This window comes from Manis pentadactyla, chromosome 4, assembly GCF_030020395.1.
Source record: "Manis pentadactyla isolate mManPen7 chromosome 4, mManPen7.hap1, whole genome shotgun sequence".
NCBI classification, from domain to species: domain Eukaryota; kingdom Metazoa; phylum Chordata; class Mammalia; order Pholidota; family Manidae; genus Manis; species Manis pentadactyla.
The window spans coordinates 172,404,564-172,429,341 of NC_080022.1; the positions used below are offsets into that span (position 1 = coordinate 172,404,564).

The following is a 24,778-nucleotide window of genomic DNA, read 5'->3' on the forward strand; positions in this document are numbered from 1 at the left end:
TTTATTATGATAATTAGCTTTTAATTTGCACTATTATCAAGAGTCAAAATATGGTGAAAATTGAGTTATGTGGCATACTTGTTCCACCCCACCCCTTGGTTTTCAAATCAATCCTTTGGAATGAAGATTCTAAAATATTCCAAAGAGCTGAGAGAAATGATGTGCATTGGACGTTGCAATTCTCATACTAGCCTCAAAGATACTTTAAGAAAAGTCTTGACTTTTATTTTTGGGGGGTGGGGGGAGGGTAGGGAGAAGATAAGAAGCATCTGTTATAAACTTTCTATCAATCTTGTGATATAGAATGTCAGGTAAACACTCAACTCACCCCCCACAGTCACAAAGAGCCTGCCCAGAACCTTCTTCCAAAGCAGATACCCACCTTTTTTTTTCTTTCTTTGAAAAGAAACCAGTCTTTTGTCAAAGGAAAACTAAAAATCCCACCGGCCCATCTGTCCCCCCTTCCAACGCAGCCATTTGTATTGCTTTTTGAAAAAACAAACCCCAAACAACAAAAACCCACACGTAACACACACACCACCCCGCAAACTGCTAACCTGAATGCCAGAGATGACACTGTAGGTGGGGGGCAGACAGCAGGGGAGAAAAGAGAGATGCAAGGGCGTCTCCAAACTCCATTTGCGAGTTAATGCTCCCCCTAAAAATGGAGGCGGTCAGGATCTTACTCAAGGTAGTGTGTGTGTGTCTGTGGGGCGGCAGTGGGGGTGTCTTTGTTTCAAAACACACTTCACAAAGCACTTTCTGCCCTGTCCAAGCTCTTGGGGCAGCGAATTGAAAAGTCAAAGAGGAGAAAGATCTTCCTGCCTGCTGGGGACTAGGCCAGGGAGGTGGAGGCCATTCCGCACCAGATCTGTACCCCCTCCCCATCTCCCCACCACCGCATTAGTTGGTTTGGGTTTTTCCTTACACGTCTTCATCTCAGTTGGGAGGGCTCCAAAGATCCAGTGAGGGAGATAGGACAAGTGAGGAGAGAAAGGGGGAAAGGGAAATAAAACACAAAGAATCCAAGTCTTATTCACAAACATCCAACGGCTTCCACAGGCCCAGTGTCAGTGAGAAGGCTCACAAGTTTGGCTTTAGAAATTGAATGTAACCAACTCCCAATTCCTCACACAGCCCACACCTCTTCCAGGAGGCCCTGCCAAATCAAAAACTCCGAACCAAAGTAGGGGACGGTGTTTGAAAGGGCATTGAAGAAAAGAGAACCCCCTCATCTCCTTCGCCCCCACCCCCACCCCCTCTCCTTAGCCCCGGCGCCCCTCGCTGCTTTTTTTTTTCTTTTTTCTTTTAAATAGAGACTATATAATTAAATTTACAAAGACTATTTACAGTTTTAATTACAAACCTGGTGGGGGTGTTGTCAGAGTTCTCTTTAAAAAGCGACCTAAAAAAGAAATGGTTTCGATTGTTCTTTATTTAAAAAAATAAAATAAGGAGTCTGTAGGAGCCCCCCAGGGCGGAGGAAAGCAGGGTGAGACCCAGCCTGGGGACACGGCGCAGCGGCGCCCCCTCACACGGTGGTCTCGCCGTGCCGGCTGTTGGTGAGGCGGGTGTAGAACTTCCTCCACGAGTGCAGCGTCTTGCCGGACCAGATCCAGAAGCCAGACGTGATGCCCACGATGAGTGTCATGAGGTATTTGATCATATAGACAGTGAAGTCGGGCGACATGCGCGGCGTGTAGTGCGCCGGGCACGGGATGGCCAGGCTCTTGCAGTGCTGGCTCACCCACGAGCGCTCCCAGTGCTCTCGGAAGGCCTGCTCATAGAAGTAGCAGGCGATGACGATGGTGGCGGGCACCGTGTAAAGCACTGAGAAGACGCCGATGCGCACCATGAGCCGCTCCAGCTTCTCCGTCTTGGTGCCGTCGTGCTTCATGATGGTACGGATGCGGAAGAGTGACACGAAACCAGCCAGGAGGAAGGACGTGCCTATGAACAGGTACACGAAGAGCGGCGCCAAAACGAAGCCGCGCAGCGGGTCCAGGCTGTTGAGGCCCACGAAGCACACGCCGCTCAGCAGGTCGCCGTCAATCTGGCCCATGGCCAGGATAGTGATGGTCTTGACCGCCGGCACGGCCCACGCCGCCAAGTGGAAGTACTGCGAGTTGGCCTCGATGGCCTCGTGGCCCCATTTCATGCCCGCCGCCAGAAACCATGTGAGCGACAGGATGACCCACCAGATGGAACTGGCCATGCTAAAGAAGTACAGCATCATGAACAGGATGGTGCAGCCCTCCTTCTTGGTGCCCTGCACCACTGTGCGGTAGCCGTCCTCGGAAAAGCGCTCGTTGCACACCACGCGTTCCTGGAGCACGAAACCTGCGATGTAGGCCACCGAAACCATAGTGTAGCAGCCGGACAGAAAGATGATGGGCCGCTCGGGGTAGCGGAAGCGCTGCATGTCCACCAGGTACGTGGTGACGGTGAAGAAGGTGGAAGCGCAGCACAGTACCGACCAGGTGAGGATCCAAAGGCGTGCGAAGCGCGTCTCCTCCTGCGAGAAGAACATGGAGCCGTCGGGCCGCGCTGGCTCGCAGGGCGCCGCGCAGTCGCGCTCCCCCAGGAACTTGTAGCTGAGATAGGATGGTACCTTGAGGACACGCGGGCAGTGGAACGGGTGCTCCAGAGTGGCGTAACGCGGGGGCAAGCCGCCGCCGCCCGGGCCGCCCGGAGTGCCCGCACCCGGCTGGAGACCGGGCGGCGGCGCTGTGGTGAGCAGCGCGGGCGCGCCGTCCTCCGAGTGGTTCTGGCCCACGCAGATCTGCTCCGCGCCGTGGCGCGGGAAGTGCTCGCAGCGCAGGCGCTCGGGCCACTGGAAACCGAACTTGTTCATGAGCGCCTCGCAGCCCTGGCGCGCGCGCTCGCAGATGGAACGGCACGGCGGGATGGCCTGCTCCAGCACCGTGCACACGGGCGCGTACATGGAGCACAAGAAGAATCGCAGTTCGGGCGAGCACTGCACCTTCACCAATGGGTAGAACTGGTGCACCTCCAGGCCCGCGTCTTCCTGGTTCGTGTGGCCCAGAAGGTTGGGCATGATGGTCTGGTTGTAGGCGATGTCGGTGCACAGTGGGATGGAGATAGGCTGGCAGAAGCCGTGGTCCGGGATGGAGATGCCCTTCTCCCCGTGAAACTGCGCGGGCGCGGCGGCGGGCAGCAGCAGCAGCGGCAGCAGCAGGCGGGGCAGGGCGCTGCGGGGCCGCATGCTGGCCGCCGCCGCCCGGCTCCCGCGCGCCGCCCCCCCCCGCCCGCAGCCCGGGACCGCACGCCTTCCCCGCCGCCGCCTCCCGCGCCTCTTCGCAAACTTTGCTTCGCGGCCGCGGAATTGGGGAGGCCGGGCGGGGGAGGGGGCGGCGCGTCTGCCAGCTCGCTCGCCGCGGTCCGACTGAGCCGCGGGGGACGCTGTGCGCGGCTGGCCCTCTCCTAGTCCTTCTCCTCCCCCCGCCTCTCCCCTCCCTGCTCCACCCAGCGACTCCTTTGTGCCTCCCTCCAGCCTTCACCTCGGCCTCTCCGATCCCAATTAGTCGGTTTCAAGGGGGCCCCGCCGGCAGCCCCGCCCTCTCCTCAGGCCCCCAAAAAAGGGATCCTTGAAACCGCCCCGTCGAGCCCTAAACACCATCCCAAAATGTGCTCCCGGCCAATAAGATTTAAACCGGAGGACCAACCCCGAGGGCTGGATTGGTCGACCACAACATAATGAGATCAGAAACCAGATGCCAACAAAACTTTCCCTCCTCCTTTTGCTCTTTAAAGAGACAAGCTATTATTATATTGAGGATTGTTTGCCCAGCACGGGATTTCTCCGGAGTCGCTGCGGCGAGATGTGGAGACACACATTCCCCAGAACTGAGGCAGATGCAAGCCACTCAACCCTGGATCGCTCTTCTTCCGGGGGCCAAGGCGCTCTCCTGGCTAGGGCCTCTTTAAATCCCTGCCTCCGCCTCTGTTCCTCGAACCCCACCTATTCCAGTCCAATTTTTCAAATCAAGTGAGAAATCTCAAGTTTAAAAATTATAAAAGAGAGACTTTTTAAAAAACATGGATTATGAAGACATATCTCTCAGCCTCTTCTCACGGAGTCCAGACAAAGGTTTCACTTCACCCTGTGTTTCTATTGTGGACCCCTAGGAGTTTGCCTCGCCCCTCCCCCTACACACACCCTTAAATAACTCTCTAAAAAAATGGGAGCCGGTCTCTTTAAGGAGCTCTTAAAGGAGCCTCGACTCCGGGCGTAATTGCCCCGTAGCGAGCACAAAGGAGCCCATTATAGTTCTTTGTGTTCGGTGGCACCTCAAAGTGAGAAAACTCAAACTCTTGAGGCCCAGAACTGGAGGGTTGGGACCGGGGGTGGTGGAAGGGGGTGAGGTGAAGGAGAATGGCCCAAAGCTGCGGCTTCTCCTCCCCCTTCTCCCGAGGCAAATCTTAATTATGCAAAGTTTAGTTGCCATAACGAGGAGGTCTTAATCGAAAGTTAATGGTTGTGGGGTGGGGGTGGCCGGCAGCTTTGAGTCAAGAGATGACTCTCTTAAGCCGTTTGGGGGAATTTTCCTCCTCTCTCCCCACCTTTGCCTCCGCCCTCTAAAAGTTTCCAGATATAGTCTCTGGGGAGAGAAGGGAGTTTTACCCAAACCTTAAGTGATTCCACACCAGAAAGGGGTGGTGTCTGTGGCGAGAGAGGAGGCTGGGGGGTGGGAGGAATTATAACCCCCCACCCCCATCTCTCACCAGATTGGGATGGGTGGCGGTGGCCAGAAGGGTGCCTGCTAGCTTAGAAAGGTTCCCTCCCCACTCTTCTAGAATTTTAAATTTGAGGGGGACCGGGGAGGATAGGGGAAATTTGCATGTAAGTTACTGGGCCTGGTACTGGATGATGATCAATTATTTCTATTGTCTCTCCCGAGGGAAAGAGGGAAGCACTTTAAAATACGAAAGAAAATTGAGTTTAGAAAACTCCTTTGCTTCTCAGTGCAGGTTCCTGCTCCCTGATAGAATAGGATTGGTTTAAGCAAAACAAAACAACAATATAAATCTAAAAGAAAAAACGAAGAAAGGAGTAGCCAGAAGGCAAGAAAATTCTAAACGGATACATAAAACGAATCTGTGTTTGAAGGACTTGGATTTTTTTTTTTCTTGATTGAATGATGGGTAGATTTTCAGGTTCTTTACAAGGTGAAAATGTCCATTACCATATCCTGGAGATGTTGCCTTTTCACTACTTTAGGGAGAAAGTTTCCCTTCAAAATCAAGGGGTATGCCTCAGCTCTCCATTCCATTCCCATTGCACCCACAAATCCACCTTATTCCCATAGCAGTGTGGGGAGGAGAACGTTGGGCTGTCCTGCTCTGTGCAGCCCAAAGCACGAGGTGCTGCTCCTTCAGACCTATCCCCTGGCTCTACCTCCAGGGCATCTCTACAGCTGGTACCAAGCCTCTGAGATGTGCAGTGAAGACAAAAACAAGGAAGACAAGCTCCTACACTCCACTCGGGGAGTTCACAGTCTGACAGGAAATGGAGAGAAAATCACCAATAGAAATTAAGTATCTTCAGTTTCTTTCTGTGACAAAGCTGTTTCCCTGCCCTAGGGCCAGGTCTGAGGGACAAGTTATCCTTTCTCCAGAGGAAAAGGGGAAGCTGGAGCTGGAAAAAAGGGATAAAAGACATTCTTTCATTCACTCAGTTAACCTTTCATTGCTTCAGCTCACTTACATTGAATATTCTCCTGATTTCAAACCACGGTGGTAGGTGCTGTGGGCAATCTAGAGAAAAAATGGCAGCATTCCTGCCCTTTAAGAGTTTCTGGTATATGAGAAGAAAAATGATTCTATGAAGATTATACACTTACCTAGCATTTTTACATGAAATAAGAAATAATAATATTTCATGATTCTTCTTACCTTTCATGTGAGGGACTTGAATGTGAACAGGACCAGAACCTGCATCTTCAGACTGCGAGTCTCTCCACAGCACTTTTCACTCCATCAACCTACCTTTTGACTAACTTCCTTTAGTTACCTCTAGACCTGTAACTAAAGGAAATAAACAGATTCTCTCAGTTTAAACGCTTCATGATGTCATTTGATAGAGGACTTAGTTCTGGGATTTTTGTACATTAGCTTGAGCATTGACCTGGACCTGATCCCTAACTCAACTGCTAGCCAGGTGGCCTTGGCACAGTCACTTCACTTCTTTGAACTTCACTTTCCCCATCTGTAAAGTGGAAGTAAACTTTTAAAAATATGAAACTGCCCATCCAAAATAATTTCCGAATGAGAAAAGTAAATTCCACAATCATAAAGAACTTTCAAAAGAGGAAGTTATATGAATTAAATACTCAGCAAAACCTTGGATACTTAAGGTGATTACTACCACTTACTGAGCTCTTACCAAGCATTGCACATATATTATATGTATACCTACAAGGTAAGTATTGCACTTTTTGTAGACAAAGAATCTGACCTTAGGTGAAATTTTACAACTTTCTCAAGGTCAGATAGTAAATGCTAGACCTGAGACTCCTTGGCTCTTAAAACTGTGTTCTGTCTCCTACCCCACACAGCCCCTAACGTCTGTAAGATTTGGGTGCTTTTATGCACTTAACAAGTACATATTGACTACCAAACACAACCCCTCTTCTATGGAGTTTACATTTTAGTAGGAGAGACTCCCGTTCATCACACAGTCACCTAAGTGGGTAGAAAACTGCCACAGGATTCACACTATGAAGGATAAGTCTGTGGTGCTGTGAAATGGGTGAGTAAATCTGCACTGGGGAGAGCAGCGAGGCCTGTGGTTGAAGTGAGGAATAAAATAGGGTAAGGGAAAGAGAGGCCAGCAGGTATCAGACCTTCAGGGACTGGCAGACCATGTATAAGGTGTTAAATGTAGATATATGAACCCACAATCTCAGGGCAGGAATAGGCACTCCAAACAGAGGGAACAGCACATACAAGGATGTGGTGGGGTAAGATAGATGGAGTGGACAGGGAGTACAAGTATACAAGTATTTTGGCCCTGTTAGAGCCACAGGTACATCTGGGAGAGTGATGGCAGAGGAGATTTTAAAAAAGCAGCAACCTTATATACCACGTATACAATCTGGACTGCTGGAGATGTAGATACACTGGAGTATTCAGGGAAAGGAACTAGTCACACTTATGTCTTAGATAGTGTATGTGTCCACCTGTGAGGAGCATGATTTGGCTGAATCAGAGATACCATTTAGAAATAAATTGTAGATTAGGCAAGAGATGGTGAGGGCATGAACTGAGCTGGGGCAGTGTAGATGGAGAGAGGAGAAGGGAAGGGAGCAGCTCAACCAAGGTTTCCTGACCTAGATACCCCGATGTCACAAACGAGGCAAGGAAATGCAGGGACAGGGTGGATAATGAGCACCGTCAAGCCTGTGGTATGTCTGAGGGAAGGTGTCCAGAAAACAGGTGGATGTTCTTACCTATTGCTCAGGAGGGAACCCTGGGCTAGATTTAGATCAGTTACCTTTAGCTTATGGTTGATGCTGTGAGAGTGGGTAAGATCAACTAGGGAAGGGGCATTGGGTGGGAAGACAGAAGCTTTGGGGATGCCAATGTTTAAGGACCATGGGATGAGGAGGAGAGAGACCGAGGAGTGGTGGGGCCAGTAGAGATTCTAGCCAACATGACAATTTCACAGGTTTGTTTTCCCCAGGTTTGGGAGCCTCAAAGCAGAATTTTTATTTACCTTGTTTCAGTTGTGAGAATTAAATGAGAAAGAGAATGGTACTCATTTGACTGAAGCTAGGCTAAAAGCATGGTAAATAACAGATAGTACTTTATCCAACAAATTATTGAGCACCTACTATATGCAAGGCATACAAAGTCTGCAGAGATCCAGGTTCCAGCTTCAGGGAGCTTACATTCTAGGGGGGCAAGGCAACAGTCTGCTGGAAGGCCGTGCTGCTGTTCCTCCCTAAAGAGCATTTCTAAGTGGTCCTGAGCTTCTGCTGTAGGCTGGGAGCCTAGGTATCCCCAGGACACAGTGCCAATGCCACTTCTCCCCCAGATCCTGGAATGCTCCTGTCAGACATCCCGCAGCTTACAAATAGGGCATCAGGAGTAATTGTTGCATGCCTGCTATAAAGACACTGCCCACTCCATTCCCTAGGATGGTCAGCTGTAGCAGAAATCTCAGCCTGACAGGAGAACAGTCAATTGCTGGTGGAAAGGAAAGAAACTTGGTCTGGATCTCTGAATGTCAGGGGCTCTGCCCTAGAATGAGTGACTGTAGGCAAGTCATTTTCCTTCCTTACCTTCAGCGCCCTCATCTATTTAAAGGGATCATAAAAACACTGATTTTATGTTTGGGCCAGATGGAGGGGACTGTGAGAATAATGTTTGGATCATGGAAACTGTCCTTGCTTGATGCCACCTGGACAAAGTGAAAGGCTTGTGTGTTATGGATAAATGAAATGACAGCCAGTCAGCAACATCCAATACACCACAGGCACACCCAGAGAGAGATGCCTTCTCCCAGCTAAGGGAACCTGTGGGGTTCTGTGCAGGGTTTCCCACTCTTACACAAAAATCCTCTTGTCTCTGGCTTTTCATTTTGCCAAGGGGAAGAGTCTGGGTAATTGCAGGCGTCCCTGTGGGCTTTTTTCTTTCCCATTAGAATTCCTTCCTTCCAGATAAATCATGCTCCCTAGCAGAGTTATGGATCCCCTTTTTGTTTCCTCAATCAGGGTCAGCAGTCTTCCTTACTGAAGAATTGAGGTCCCTCCACCCTACAGGGAAAGGGGTGCATGTATCTGTTCAGGAGGGAGAGGGCTGAGGAAGAGAACATCGTTTCAGATACTTTGAATCCTCAAAGGTTGTATTCTCTAAGCAAAAATATGCTACTCAATGGGGTAGGTCTTACATACTTTTTAGAAACAGATTTGAGCCTTCAGAGAACCTACTTGGCTACCCTTCCTCAACACACAAGGTATTTTTCTGCTCTGTGAGATTCTTCTTTATCCTCCTCCCTCTCTGAGTATGGCCCTCAAGACCTGGACTCCACTGTCAGGTAAGGTGCAAATGCCCTCTCCCTGAACTGTCCTCCATTTAGCTCTCAGGGAACCTGCCCTTAGAAATCAGCCACAGAATAATCAGGAGGCCTAGGACTCCTGGATCCCCACTTCCTGCCCACTTGGAGTTCCCCTTAGGTGCACTTCATCCCACCTCTGCCAATTTCCAAAGCTGCCTCTGGCTCTAGTGACAGAAGGGTAAGGGGTCTTGGCAGGGTACAGCTGCTATCCCATTTATCTCCCCAGCACCCTTCCCCAAGGTCTCTGGCTGGCAAAATGGGCCATAAAAGGATTTAACATTTATAACAGATGATCTATTAATTAAGAACTTTAATTAGCCCAGGCGAAGGCTGAGCAAAAGCAAGGTGCGGGCAGCTCAGAGCAGACTGGGGAAAACAAAGCTGGAAGCCAGTGCTGAGTTGGGTTAGTGAGGTTCCTGGGGATGACTCTGCCTTCTTGGTCCAGGAAATAAGCATTCCTGGGAATGAATGAGTCAAATAGCTTGTCTCCCAAAATCTTCTAGAATCTAATGCCAAGAGAAGAGGAACGGGAGAGCATGAATCATGGATTTGTGGACGTGCAGGGGTCCTCAGAGGGGATGGGTGTGGTGGATGCTCACTGGGGAAGGAGGATCAAGATAGGCTTGCTTCCAGTTGGGCTTCCCTCCTGCTCCAGCAGAGCCTGCACTTCCAGTTCTGGTTGCACCCCATCTCTTAACTTGGTCTTTCTTCTCCTTTCTTTCCACTCTCCCTTGTCCCCTTTGCTACTCCCAGAATTTGTCTCCTTTTCCTCCAGACTGGGCCACCTCACCCCCTCCTCTTTCTCTTTCCTGTAACTTAAGCTGTTGTTGGGAGTTGGAGGAGCTGGGCTGGTTTGAAAGGAGGCCCCACTGCTTTTCAGGGAGGAATTGAAACCATGGAGCTGGGGGTGTGGGGAGGCAGAGGGGGAGGGGGCGACTTGAGAAATCAAAGAGGCTGCAGCTCCATCTGGGAAACCAACTTTGATTTACTAGCAAGGACCTGGCTCTCCAACCGCCTCCCTGCCCACTCCCCCTCCTTCCCTGTACTTTGCTTTGTGGTGATAACTGGGGTGGGGTGGGAGACTGGCTCCCTCCCCTAGCCTAAAAGCATTTTTCTCATCCTGGGAGAACCAGCCTGGAGGAGCAAGGCCCAGAGAACCCTGGCTAAGTGGGGCTGTAGATGCTTCTAAAGGGGGCCCCAGATGTTAGGAACTGGGTGTGGGAGGGGACCCCTGGGAATGAGGAAAGCCCCTCAGCCCAAGCAGCCTGACTCTGCAAACTCAGCTTTGCTCTGACTTGATGGGACCTCCTCCCTGGAGATGTGGGGCTCCACTAGGGGCCCTGACCGTAGCAGCCTAGAGCTTGTACTGCCTATGGCCTTTCTCTCGGAACTGGGGTGTGGGGACTGGAGGTGGGGGGGAGTAAGGGCCAGGAAAAAAAAATGACTGAGAAAGAAAAGGAAAGTCTATTTTAATAGGTTACTTTGTGTTGAAATTCAGTCGGACTATGAACCACACTGGGTCCCAGTGGGGACTCAAGGTTTTCTGGATGGTAGTGTCACCTGTCTCCTTCCTTTTTCCTGTCCCCTGTTTCTGTTTCACCTTGCCCTTCTCTGTCAAATCCTTAAAGTTCTCAAAGTTTAAGATGCTCTCTAACTCAACCTCTGCAGTTATGAAATAGGGTCCCAAGAGTCCTGAATGCCAGTGTCAGGGTTTAAAAAGAGAACAAAATAAGTCACAACTCCAGGAAATGTCTGTGCATGTTGTTGACTGACCACCTAGTCTTCCTTGGTGGTGGGAGCTGGTCTGGAGGTTTAAAGCCCTAGACTCCTGGGTTCCAGGCGAAGCCCCCTTCCCCTGTGTCCCTACCTCACTGGTATTTTTCAGGATTTAAGCACCCAACCTTCAGGACTGGCTCTCATGAGGGAGAGCAAAAGGCTAATTTGGCATGGGCCTCCACAAATCAAACCTGTTTCGAGCTTATAGCGCTGCCCCATCAGAGCCCCTGCACCAGGACAACATTCTTGAGAGCCAAGGGTACACATGCATGAGATTCATGGAAAAAAGGGCACTGGGGCAGGGTTCACCTATTAGAAATACAGATTCCTGAACCCCCACAATGATCAGAATTTAAAATCCCCAAGTGATTCTTGTGCACACTCAAGAGCTCTCTGCTTTTCAGACCACTCATTAAGTTTCTGAGCCCTATCTTGCTCTGTCCCCTACTCCAACCACATTCAACAATGTTGCAAAACCTAAACCTGATGTATCTTTTGGAAAGCCAAAAACCTCAGCTCTCAGCTTCCCTTGCAGCTAGCATTCTGTAAGCAAAATGCATTCATTTAAGACTTAGAAGGTAGAAGGGAGATAAGGCCATATTCTTGCTGTTCTGGCTATTTCTACTGGCAGGCAAGGCCCTGGAGTTGAGCTTTTCCTGCAGCAGCACCCAGGATTCAGTCTCTGATGGCAACAACAGTCTGGCACTGATTCCTATGGGGCTACGGGGCTATGGGGCTATGGCAGGTATGGTGCTGCATCTGTGATCTTAATTCCAGGGTCAACCTCCTGATTCTCCTTACCCAATTATGGCAGAGGTGGCAGTTCCCATTGGAGGATCATTTCTGTGGTTTCATTATAAAGTCTATTCCTCTAGTCCATCTAACAATTTTGCAAGCACCCATTTCCCTCTTGTCTTAGTCTGTTCTGACTGCCATAACAATACCATAGACCAAGTGGGCTTAAACAACAGAAATTTATTATCTCAGTTCAGGAGGCTGGAAGCCCAAAATTAGGGCACCAGCATGGTTTGGTTCTGGTGAGGACTCTCTTCCTGGTTTGCAGATGGCTGCTTTCCTGCTCTGTGCTCTCATGACCTTTCCTTGGAAAGTGCTTGTAAAGAGAGAAATCTTTATAGTTTAAAGCCACGAGTCCTATTGGATTAGGACTCCACCCTTATGACCTCATTCAACCTTAATTATCTCCTAAAAGCCCTATCTTCAAATATATTCTCACTGGGGGTTATGGCTTCAACGTATGAATTTGGGGGTTGGGGGGAGCACAATTCAGTCCATAGCACTTTATTAAATATCCTTCTGTATAAAGCACCTAGAATGGTTTCTGTTTCTTGCACTGAATCCTGACTTTACTCATGAACAATCAGAGCAGAATACAAGGTACTTTCACACTCTATGTCCTTGCCCCAGTGAGCCTTTCCTAAAATGTGCTTCCATCATTATAAATCCTTTAAGGCCCATTTTCTGTGGTGCTTCCATGAGACTATTTCCACAACTCCTTTCTCTAGGTTTGTGCTTATCTTGTGGCATTTAGTATTTGGTATGTATTACTCATATATATCTAGCTGTCCCCACTCTCAACAAGAGAGTCTATTGAGGGCAAAGGCTGGGTCTTAGTTTTTGTGCATACCCTAGTGCTTATAATATGTGATTATATAATAGGTGCTCAGTAAACATTTGGTAAGTGAATCATTGCCCTCTATAAATAGGACAGAGCTTAAAGAACTCCCTAGGTTGGGTAGTCTGGAGATTCAAGCATCCTGGACACCCAACCCAATCCCCTTACCCTGACTGCTTTGCCCACTTCTGGAACTCACACTTAGGGAGGGAAGAAGCTAAGCTCTGAGAAGGAGAAATGTGCAAGCCAGGTTTCTAGGGTCCAAGTTTCCAGCCTCCAGTTATGACAAGGTTATCCAGTTCCTTGAAGCTACATTTCATTGCCAGTGTATTCTGGTCCCCAATTTTAGAAGAAATGAAGGGAAAATAAATTTGACATTATGGTGAAAAACTATGAAGTGGACCCATAAGACCTTAGTGCTTAGGTCCTGACCATGGTATCTTACTAGCTCTCTGATCTTCAGTGGATCATTTTGCTTCTCCGTGTACCAGTTTCTCCATCTGTAGAATGGGTATAATAAATCTATCTTGTTTTCTTTGATGTGACAATTGAATGAAAAAATGAATTTGCAGGTACAATTGCTTTGGGAAGGGAAGCTCAGGGTGGTACATGCTGCTGTGTAACCTGGAAGCAGAATGTCAACCAGAGGTCACCTAGATGCCTGAGCACAGGCACACGAGGCAGATCTCGTAATGTGGTGGTGTGCTGGAGCAGAGCACTGGACTCCACAGGCCGAGGAGGTTTGAATCTCAGCTTTCTATTTCCTTATTACATTCCCCTGGACGGGTTGCTCAAGCTCCCTGAAGCTCAGACTCTTCACCTATGATTTGGGGATATTAATATTCTCTTTCAAAGCGTTGGGAGGATCACATGAAGTAGCAAGTGAGTAGTAACTTCCTGTAATGGACACCCAACACAAGTCTTTGTTTTCCTCCTCTACCTAGATCAGGTAGAGGCAACTGGAGAGGAGATACCCCAGGGAAGTTGGGGCAGGTGTCAGACTTCTGAGAACTGAGGGTTTAGGATGCTTTCCCCCATGGCTAGGTCATTCTTATGAACTCTTGAAGAATTCTGTTGACCTGAGATCTGCCAATATAGAGGGACGCATATACTAATGCTGGGTTAAAGTAAAAATCTACAAGGAGAATTCAGTTTTGGGGGCAGAGTGACAAGGCCTCTTTGATGTTGGGGCTGACCCAGTCACTCTCCAAGCATCCCTCTTCCACTATCCTCCCCATCTCTTCCGAACATCTCTAAGCATTCCAAAATGGAGGAACCAGACTCATTAGGAAGCAAAGAAAGAGATCAGGACCTCGCTGGGCCCTGGGAATTATCTCCTTTTGTTGGGAGGGGCCTTAATGTTGGAAGCAGCTTGTCGGGGTACCGTAAAGATGGGCTTGGGAGAGGTGGTCCCTACTTTGTGGAAGGGGGTCAATGGGAGGAGAAGAAAACACACTTCCCTCCTCTCTCCAGGAAGCTTTCCTTCCCTGCAGCTGGTGCCCCAGGATCCGCCCCCCTCCTGGTCCTCATCCCAGGCCCTTCCCTCTGAGAGAGCCTGCTGAGCCTGGAATGAGAAGAATCTGAACTACAAACAGACCTCCCAGAGGCACCCCCAACTCTCCTCTAACCACTCCAAGCCAGCAAAAGCCTGGCTTCCTGGAGCGGCAGGCTGACTAAGAGGCAGGGCTGAGGTTTGGGCTTTGGAGAAGGGGCCTAGGTGGGGGGACTTCTTTCCTGGAGAAGGAGGGGAGGGGAGGATTGAGGGCAGGGTAGGGACTAGGCCATACAAGGACCATCTTTTCCAAACCAGAGATCAGAACCAGGAGGAGTATACCTGCAGTGGCCAGGGCCTGGGGGCTTAAAGTCAAGCCTGTCTTGGAATAGTGCAAGCTGTAAGATTTCCACCGCAGAAGGGAGAGGCAGTCATCCAAGTCTAATCCAGGAGGAGAGAAAGAATCCAGTCTGTCCCATTCCTCTACCCTCTTCCCCACTAGCTGGAATCTCTGTTGGCTTCTCTGAAACAGTTGGTTGTGGTGGGCCAACGAGGGTCTTGTAGCCCCTCCAGGAACCAGGCTATCCTGGTCCTCAGACTGGGCTGCATACCTGAGTCTGAGATGGCTGTGAATGATCTTTGAGGAGTTGGGGTCAGAGGGTGAATCAGAGAAAAGAGAGACCAGAGGCACTGAGCCAGAGGGCCCCTCCTGCCTGCCACACTTCCCCAGATCCTGGCCTCCTGCCCACTGTCCCCTTAGCATCCCTACCCCCACCTGGACCCAGCCTGTGGCTTTGATGTGAGTTAGCCAGTGCCCAGGGATGCCTAAGCAGTGTATTAAGAGGGAAACCCTGGGGAGGTGACCAGGGAGGAGAGGCTGCTGGAGCTGGAAGCTGCCATAGGCACCATGACCTCTTTGCGGGAGCCACTTTCTCCAGCTTGTACAACACAGTTCCTGCCAAGGGTGGTATAGAAAGGCACAGAGCCCACAGCAGGCTGGGGAAGGCCACTGAAAAGGCAGCTTAAGGGTTTCCTGCTGGGTGAGATGGATTAGAGGCCTGTGGGGACAGAGTCAGGCAGTGAGAAAGGCACTGGCCCAAAGCCAGAGCCCCTTGGCCGAGGGCTTGCAGATTGGGGAGTCTCTGGGTGTCTGGCAATCAGGGGGGTCAGCACTCTCCACCTGGACCTCAGGGATGTGAGAATAGGGGCCCAGCCAGGGTGACAGTCTGGGATGAGGAGATACCATGGGGGTCCCAAAAATATAGGGGGTAAGGAAAGGGAAGAGACATTCCTGGATGAACTAGCAAACTTCTAGTAGGAAGAGGGAGGCAGGAAAGAACTCTGGCTTACTCAGCTATTTCAGCAGTGTCTCCAGGTTGTCCCCCACAGGGAAGGTTTCATTTCAGAGATTCCCAGTATATGAGGGGAACAGAAACCCTTCCTACCCTCCAGCTACTACTTTGCTTCTCAGGGTTCCCAATGTGGAACAGAATGGAAGGGGCCCACATGGTCCCAAATATTCCAAAGTGTCGAGATTTAGAGGTCAGGTGGCCATCAAAACAAACTGTGCAATTGAGGAGCCCTGAGTGACACCTGGACTGTGACAGCCACTGCGGGGTCTACTCTGGCCCTGAGCTTCATCGTCTAATTTGTGAGATGGGATCTCTGAGGCCACACTGTAGAATGGGATGAGCACTGGTGAGGAATCAGGAGCTCTGACTGCCCCTCTCTGAATTTTGGTTTCAGTACCAGTCAAATGTGGAGGAAAAATGTCTGTTCCACTTATTGTATGGTCAAGAGCCAACACATGCATTCTAGAAATTGTAAAGTGCTATACAAAGGTGAAGTACCAAGACATCATTTCTGGAGTGTGTGTGTGTTAAAGAAGGGATGCGTCCAGGAGGGGCAGGGAACACATTGAGAACCAGGGACTGCCGTGCCAAGTGCTTTGCATCTCTTTCCAGCTTCACAAGGACTTTAAGAACTTGGTACTGTAACCCCCATTTTATAGATGAGAAAACTGAGGCTCAATAAGGCTATGTAATTTCTCTTCCAAGTTTATAGACGCTCATAAAACGAAGCATCCAATTAGAAGGTCCGACTCTCAGGTCTTTAGAAGGTTTTGTGGCCCCAGGATATGGAAGCATTACTCCTCTGTTCCTCTGTTTAGACGATTTCTCCAGAGGTTTGCTCCTTTGTCCTCCCTGGTTGGGCTCAGGCAGGAAGCAAACTTAGATTCTCAAGACTCCTCCCAATTCTCATAGTACAAAAGGTTTGGAGGATTGGAGAAGGGGAAGAGGTAGTCTGAAACAGGGCTCCATGCGTGGCCACTGGGGCCATTCTCTGGAGAGACGGGGCTCCAGCGCCGGGTACTTCAAACTCACGGCATCCCTGGATCAGAGCTGCCCTGTCTCCCAACTCAGCTGGGCCAGCCCCCTTCTTTGTGCTCAGTTTTTTCCCACAGCCGCGCAAGGGGGGTGCTGGGATCCCAGGTCCACCCCCTCCTGCTGGGCAGCACCCCATCAAGCCGTACTATAAAAAGCCTGAGAGTGGAGGAGGCCTCGGCACCCTTCTGCCTTTCTGAGGAACAAGAAGCTTGCTAATGGTTTGGGCCCCTTCCCCAGCACCCGGCCCCAGCCCAGGCTCCCCCAAACAAAAAGCTGCTTTACATGAGAAGAGCTGGCCGGCGTGGCCTTACCCGGGCACTCAAAGCGGCGGTACCGCCGGACAGCCCCTTCCCCCACACCGAGGCCTCGTTTAGTTGCAATTAGCAATACTTTGCAACCCACGGGGCTGAGGGGGCCGAGCGCCCTCACCTCCCAAACCCGGCCCCCCGGCCGGGGCTCTCTCCCCACCTTCTCCTCCCCGCGCCCCTCCCCTCCTCACTGCCCCGCCCCCAGCTCTCGGGCTAGTCTGTCGGCTTCCCCGGAGTTCCCGGAAGAACGAAGCGCCCAGAGGGACCAAGCCAACTTCGGCTTGGAGCGAGGGTAGGGGCGGGTGGTGAAACGGGGGCTGCCTAAGTTGGGGTCCTGCTCCGCAATCACACTGCCCCTTCCCTCCTTTCTTCCCACTTGCCGCCCCCTCTCCAGATAACTCTTAGCTTTGGGATCTGCAGGAGGAGAGAAGAAGGGAAGAGACATCTTTAGAAAGAGACTTGAGGACTGGGAGAGGGTGAGCTGGTGGTGTAGGGCACGGGCTGGTGCGGGAGGGGAGGAGGCTTTGTCTCAAAGTCCGCTGGCTGGCCTGGCCCTTGATGCTTCTGCGTGGAATCCCCCTTCATTCGGGGGGCCTCAGTGTAGGCTGGGGGCGTAGAGTCCGGATTCAACTTCAGCAGCCAGGCAGTGGGAGGGTGAGGCAGCTTGGAAAATGAAAGAGGTGAAAGAATCCCAGGGTCCTTTTAGGTTCTCACAAATCCCCTCCTTGGTATCTGGTCCCCACAGTGGGTGGAGTAGGGGTACGAGGGAGGGAGAGGGGGCAGATGTCCCGCAGCCCTTTATGTCGTTAGTAGTTTCTCCTCCAGAGCCCTTCCTGCCTTCTGTCCGAGCCTCACCCCAGTAGGGCTTTTCTGTGGCCACCAGGAGCAACCCTAGGTACAGTGGGAGCTCTGGAGCCTGTGGGGAGTGGGGTATCCTGCCCCGTCTAGAACTCTAGCTCCTGTCCCTCTTTACACCCACGGGGCCTTCCTGTGCCCATGTTTGGATACTGAGCATCCGTGGAAGAGGAGATCCCGTCCTCTAGAGGAATTCTGCCGGGGCCTTAAAGGATATGTGGGAAGTTGTACAAGATGTCCAACGCTGTGAGTCAGCTGGCAATCAAGGGACAAGGCAAGGTAACGAGACTAAGCTCCCATCAGCAAGTCATCTCAGCCCTACAGTGCAGCTTTTCTGGAGTCAGGGGTGCCTGGCTGATACGGGGTGGGGGTGGGGGCACACATCATCTAAGGGTCTCCAGGATTTATGAAAAGAATGACATAGAGGCAGAGCAGGAGGTTCATGGTGAGCTGAGATGAGCTGCATTGTTTTGTCTGGTCCTCTCCCCATTTTAAGTATTGATATTACACTACCCATGCAAAATATTGGGGGTGGGGATATAGTTGAGGCCTGGGAAGTAAAAAAAAGACCTGGCCCCTTTTACCAACCTTCAGTGGAGTCTCAAAACATACCCTTGAAGCCTAGTGTCACATCACAACCAAGAAGGAAACTGCAGATGGAGGCCCCAGGTGGTCCTAGAGAAGGAATCATTTAGGATTATTTCCTGTGGAATTTGCACATAGCCCTTCTCTTCCTTAAGAAACCCCCAACCCCTGTTTAGGAAGAAAACATCCTGTAAGTAAAGAAGGGATGTGAGTTCCCACCCAGAACTGAGGGTCCCAAAGGGGTAAATAGGCCAAAAATAAAGGAAAGCCAGGTCCTCACCTCAGGGAAGAGAGGCACTGTGGGTCTCCTTCTGCCTCCAAAATCCATCTTCTGGAGTTTCACTGTGAGGCCTGGATTCCTGGTCCTTAAAAGGACTGAGGGAAGCTAGGCTTGGGGACACCTGGGATCCTGCCTTCCCTCAGCTGCTGAGGTGTTTTGAGTCTCTGGACCTGCAAAACCCATGAGGCCTTTATGACCACCCACCTCCCCTGGGAGGAGGGAATTTAATGGAGGTCAAGTATTTGGAGCTCTGGGCAGGAAGCAATTGTGAGCCAAGGCAGGAAATGCTCCTCAAGAGTTATCCTCCCACCACCACCACCCTCCTCTGAGGATTTTGTTCACTGCACCAGGAGCTGCAAGGAGGAGGAGGGTGGACCTGGGAAGGGGAGAAGGCGGGGTGCAGGAGGGGGGAGGTAGGCCCTGCCACTCACTACTGAGCTGGCCCCTTTCCCTCTCTCCAGCCCCTGCTGGAGCCTCATGCTGGCAATTTCTCCGGTCATTCCAGGCCTTCCTCAGTTTTCGGTGTCTGGAGTTCCATCCTGCCAAGAGCCTTTGGCCCCTCAGTCAAAGCCCCCTGCACTAGGCTTGGCTCCTTCTACTTGTTCCAGGAGAACTAGATGCCTCAGCCTCCCCAATTGACTTGGGTTCCCTTTGCTTTGTTGCTCTGGCTTTTGCTGTTCCCACTGTTCTCTCCAGGGTGTAATACTGCAGACTTTGGAAGTCTGACCCCAAGCAGCCTCCATGCTGAAAGCTTCCCTGGGCTCCTACACCACTTCTTAGGACACAAACCACATTTTCCCTCATTTTAGAATTACCTGAGATCCTGTCTGTCTTTCCACTGAGTTGAGAGCCCCTAGAACTTGGCCACACAGAAATAGAAGGTGAGCAATCTATGCCATTTTGAATGTTGTGTTAGCCACGTTAAAAAAAGTAAAAAGAAACAGGTGAAGTTAATTTTGATAATACATTTTATGCAACTCAATATATCAAAAATATTATTTCCACATGTAATCAATATAAAAACTTAATGCTGTATTTTTAATCTATATGTATTTTTTCAAACTAAGTCTTCAAAATTCAGTATATATTTTACCTTTATAATTTAGATTAGTCTGTTTCGATTAGACAGGTGCTCAGTAGTCACATGGCTAGTGGTTACTGTACTGGACAGTGCAGTTCTTGAGGTGAGGGATGGAGCCCAGGCCTGTTCTAAAAGTCCTCAAAGCATCTTGTTTTAAGAAGCCCAGTTGTTGGAATCAGACTGCCTGAGTTTAAATACTAGCTCAGCCACTAGCTGTGTGACCTTATACATGTACCTTAATCACTCTGTGCCTTAACTGTCTCAACTGTAAAATGGGTCTAACAAGCCTTCTTAGGGTTGTTGTGAGGATTACATGAAGTGCTTAGAACATCTTTCACATAGGAGTAGCTCAATAAAGGTTGTCTGTTTTCATCTCTGCATGATGCTAAACTTGGCCCCAAACATTGTGAGCAGAAAGACTAAATGAAAGAAATAGTCCTTTGCCCTATAGCAGATTGTGTCAGAAGTAAGCTGGGTGGGTTGAGTTGTGTCTGTAAAAGTTGGAATAAGACTGAAGAGGAGAAGGCCACAGGTGGCTGGCAGAAGGCTCCTTAGAGAGACAGACTGAGGTTTATAGCTGTGCTGTCTTGGAATTGGGGAACAGTAACCGACAGCATAAGGCCCAGACGATTCGTTACTGAGATGAAGTTTCTGAGCCTTCAGAAAACGCTTAATAATGGAGTAGGGTGAGGTTTGGAAAACCAACGAGCAGTGAGTGATAGGGGATTTGCTGAGTGTGTGGAGAAAGGGACTAGGGACAAATGTTTGAATTGGCATCAGCACACCCGCCTGGCAGGTACCCTCCGGTAGTCCGGCTTCAAAGGAAAGGGAAATGGCTGGCTGCATTTTGAGGCCACAGTGCCCTCTGCTGGAGTTTGGCTGCTGGGGCAGCACCAAGAGTGAGTGGTGCTGGAGTTTCAGGAAGGGGTTCTGTGCCAGATGCTCTCCATCCTGACCTCTAGACGCTCCTGAGGAGGTTACATATAAAGTTGGAATCCCTTGACAAGGATGTAGGAAGCTTATGCAAAATGAGCAACCTCTGAAGTGTAATTGCCTATTTGTTCATCTTATTTGCTCATTGGTATAGATAAATGTGTACTATATTAATTTCATCTCATAATCCTTTGGAATTGTAGGGCTACAAGTTAGAGACAAATAATAAAAATAATAATAATGACAGTGACTGTAATGGGGTTTGTGGGGAGGACTTGGTGTAGGGGAGAGCCTAGTAAACATAATGTTCTTCATGTAATTGTAGATTAATGATGATAATAATAATAATAATATAATAATGACAAAGAAGCTAACACTTATATAGCTCTACTACACATCAGGTGCTATTTTTTTATTATTTGATAGATGAGGAAACTGAAGTGCAAAGAAGTTTAAGTCACCTGCCTAATGTACACAGCTGTCAAGATGGCAGAGGCAGACTGAACTGAGCAATCTAGTTCTAGAGCGTGTGCACCAAACTGTCATGCTATCTACTGCTTCTCTGAAGTAATCAAGACCATTTTCCTCCTTATGTTAGATAGGGTGAGTCTAGGTGCTTTGTGAATCTGGATGGACCTTCCTAGTTGTTTCTGATTCTCTGACCACTGCTAAATAATCTTGAAAAAAATCAGGGTTAACGTTTATTGATTTGTTATGCAAGAAATACAGGCCACGCACCATGCTAAGCACACTGTTGGAATTTGTCACTGAAACCCTCTAATGACCCTGTGATATGACTACTGTTATTTTCCCCCTGTTACAGAGGGGGAACTACATAGTTTTCCATCGCTGTGTAACTAATTGCCACAAACTTCATGACTTAAAACAATACACATTTGTTATCTCATAGTTTCTATAGGCTACAGGTCCAGGCATAGCTTAGTGGGTCCTCTGCTCAAGTTCTTATAAGGCTGTAATCAGGTCAGCTGGACTGTGTAATTTTATTCCAAGGATTGGCTTACACAGTTGTGGGGGCTGACAAGTCTGAATCCACAGGGAGGATAGGCAGGCTGGAAACACTCAGGCAGGAGCTGATGCTACAGTCTTAAGGCAGAATTTCTTCTTTATTCCTCAGGGAAACTTCAGTTTTGTTCTCAAGGCCTTTCAACTGATTCGGTGTGGCCCTCCCCCATTACCTAGAATAATCTGTTTTACTTAATGTCAACCAGTTATAGATACAACCACATCTACAAATTACCTCCACAGACACACCTAGATAACTGTGTGTTTGAATAACTGGGTGGTATAGCCTAGCCAAGTTGACATATAACACTCACCATCACACCTAACGTGGCTACTTGCTTCACCTTGCCAGCAAAGAGCATCTCTTGAGTGGGTTGGCTAGCAAGAAGAGTCATATAATTAAATCATCCACGGGAGTGACATCCTGTCCCCTTTGTCATATTTTGCAAAGTCAGAAGCCAGTCATGGGTTCTCCCCACAACCAAGGGAAGGGAATCCCACAATGGTTTGAAAACCAGGAGTTGGGGACACGTCAGAGTCTGTCCACCACAGAAGTTAAGGCTCAGAGAAGTGAGGGAGAGGCCTAGAATCACCCAGTAGGAAAGCTGGTGATGTTCACAGCTGTGATGGAAGCTCCCTGCTCTGTTCTTTGCAGGGTTCCACTTCCACTTGCTAGCACAGGCATGAGCCAAGACCCCATCTTTTCCTCACATGCATATTCAACCACCACATGCATGCCAAATCCGGGCCTCTTGGCTCCAGACTGTCTGGTTCTCATTGTATTCCCACTTGGTTTCAACATATCTCAAACAAAGTGTGATGAAAAGACGCTGGTCTAGTCTCAGTGTGGCAAGTCCCTGGACCTCCGTTTCTATCTTCTGGACCCCTCCCTTCTCATACCCCACATCCACTCCTCTCCACTGACTCACACTCTGACCACCACATTCCATCCTGTCTTTCAGTGAGGCCTCTGGAGTACCTCTCTGCTTCCACTCATGTCTCCTTCCAATCCATTCTACACAATTGCTGGAATGATCATGTTATCCACTCCTGAAAACTTTTCAATGACTTTCCACTGCTCTTGGCATCAATGGTGAGCTCTTTTGTTTGACCTACTAGTCCCTGTGTGGCTAGGCTCATTCATACCTCCAACCTCTTCTGGACATGCAGACACTATGCACCACTGTGGTCCCAGTCCCTAGCACCATGCCTGGCACATACCTAATCAGTGACAGAAATGGATGAGTGAAAAGAGTAGGCAGAATCAGGAAACCCTTAAGGTCCTGCTTGTGGTTCCTCTAATCTTTCTGCTTCATCACATAACACTAGTCCTAAGCAGCCAGGTATTTTTGTGAATAGATTTAACTGGATCCCCAAATGGTCTTATAGGTCTACACCAGGTGTTATTGTCATTTGCATGCCTTTGTTTCCATTCTTTTAGTGATTATCTTATAAAACTATACCCTGTATTTACATAGAGAGCATCTTGTTTTGGCCTGTACCCTGAAAACGACAATGCGCATCAAAGTTTAAAGTTAATCAATGCCTGTACTTGCCGTCCTCCTAAACCATAGGACATTTTAGCTTTATTTACCATTTATGTTGTACATTTTCATTCTCTTTTTTTTAACTTCATGGACATTGTTATTATGGTTTATATTATTATTATTGTTATATATTGTTTATATGATCAGTGCTTATAGTGTTATGTACATGTCTTTACTCTTCTTTTTAAAACTTTTTATTTTTATTTTTTATTGAGACATAATTCCCCACTTTAAGTGTATAATTCAGTGGTTTTTAGTATATTCCCAAGGTTGTATGACCATCACCACTTTGTACTTCCAGAACAGTTTGATCACCCCCCCAAAGAAATTGTGTGCACATTCGCAGCCCCTTCCCACTCCTCCCTCCACCAGCCCCTGACAGCCACTAATCTACCTTCTGTCTCTATGGATTCGCCTATTCTGGATATTTTGTATAAACAGAATCAAGCATTTTGTATAAAGAGAATCACGCAATGTGTCTGGCTTCTTTAATTTAACAAAATATCATACTAACATTATGTTTTCAAAGTTTATCCATGTCATGGTATGTATCAATTCCTCATTCCTTTTTATGACTGAATAACATCCCATTGTATGGATATATAAAATTTTCTATGTACTCATCTGTTGCTGGACATTTGGGTTGCTTCGCCTTTTTGGCTATTATGGATGCTGCTGCTATGAACATTTGTATACAAGTCTTCATTTCTTCTTGCATCTCAGACTTTCCATCTGGGATCACTTTCCTTCTCCCTGATTGCATCCTTTAGAATTCCCTTCAGTGAGCCTCTGCTGATCACAAACTTACTTTTTACTTGTTTGAAAATTCACTCTTGAACTCTAGGTCAGAAATTATTTTCTTCCAGCATGTTCAAGATATCATTCCACTGCCTCCTGCCTTATTGCTGTTGTGAAGGCTGACCTTAAGATTTTTTTTCTATATTTGGTATTTTGAAGTTTCATTGTGATTGTATCTACACGGGGGCTCTTTTTTATTTGTCCTGCTTGGGATTCTTTGGCCTTCTGGAACTTGTAGATTGGTACCTCATCAGTGCTGGAAAATTCTTAGCCATTACCCTTCAACCCTTGCCCTTGCGACATTCTCTTGTTTTTACCTTCTAGGACTCTGATTAAACTATGTTAGACCTTTTCAGTGTATCCTCCATGTCTCTCAACTTCTTTTTCTTTTTGTCCTTCTTTTCTGCACTTTGGGCCATTTCTTCTCCATTTTCCTGTGGTTTTCTGGGATACTCCCATCCCTTAGGCTCAAATATCTGTGCTATTGCTAAGGAGAGTTAAAAAAAATCTTTTATACACTTGCAGTTGTTTTCAGTGGGAAGGTTGGTTTGAATAACTTAGCCCATCATTACTGGAAACGGATGTCCTATCATCCTCCTCATTTCTCTGATGGGTATAAATTTTCCCTTCCCTGCTGACACAGACAAGAGCCATACTTCAAGGACTGCCTCCAATTCCACCGCTTCTACCAGCCCTTCTCCTCCTTGAGCTTTTCTACTGCACAACTAGAACTGATTGTCTCCCACTCAGGGGCAGCACCTAGGGACTTCTCTTGTATTGCTTACTTATCAGATAATGTACAGATTGACTTATTATTTCTCACACTAGATGGTCAGCTAACAGGAAGGCAGGAATAGCCCCCACCAGTGGCTCCTCCTGGCAAACTGGGGTGGAGGGTGGGGTGTTCATGGGGATGGGGAAGATGTGGATTCAGTATATTTGAAGTAGTTGCTGGTTATGACCAGGCACGGGTTAAGAATCTCCCTATACTGCTCCAT

The 24,778-nt window shown here is 48.7% G+C and overlaps 1 protein-coding gene and 1 long non-coding RNA gene across 2 annotated transcripts; one reads left to right on the top strand and one right to left on the bottom strand.

Moving 5' to 3' along the window:
• Positions 1–1,417: 1,417 nt before the first annotated feature.
• Positions 1,418–3,512, bottom strand: FZD2 (frizzled class receptor 2). The gene has a single exon (XM_036883098.2). It carries the CDS (start codon positions 3,224–3,226, stop codon positions 1,532–1,534), a length of 1,695 nt encoding a protein of 564 aa, XP_036738993.1. The 5' UTR covers positions 3,227–3,512; the 3' UTR covers positions 1,418–1,531.
• Positions 3,513–16,913: 13,401 nt separating this feature from the next.
• LOC118911213 (uncharacterized) lies at positions 16,914–21,381 on the top strand. Its single transcript, XR_005024363.2, has 3 exons — positions 16,914–17,812; positions 19,208–19,279; positions 20,839–21,381. It is a non-coding gene; the product is annotated as an uncharacterized LOC118911213 (long non-coding RNA).
• The last annotated feature ends 3,397 nt before the right edge of the window (positions 21,382–24,778 follow it).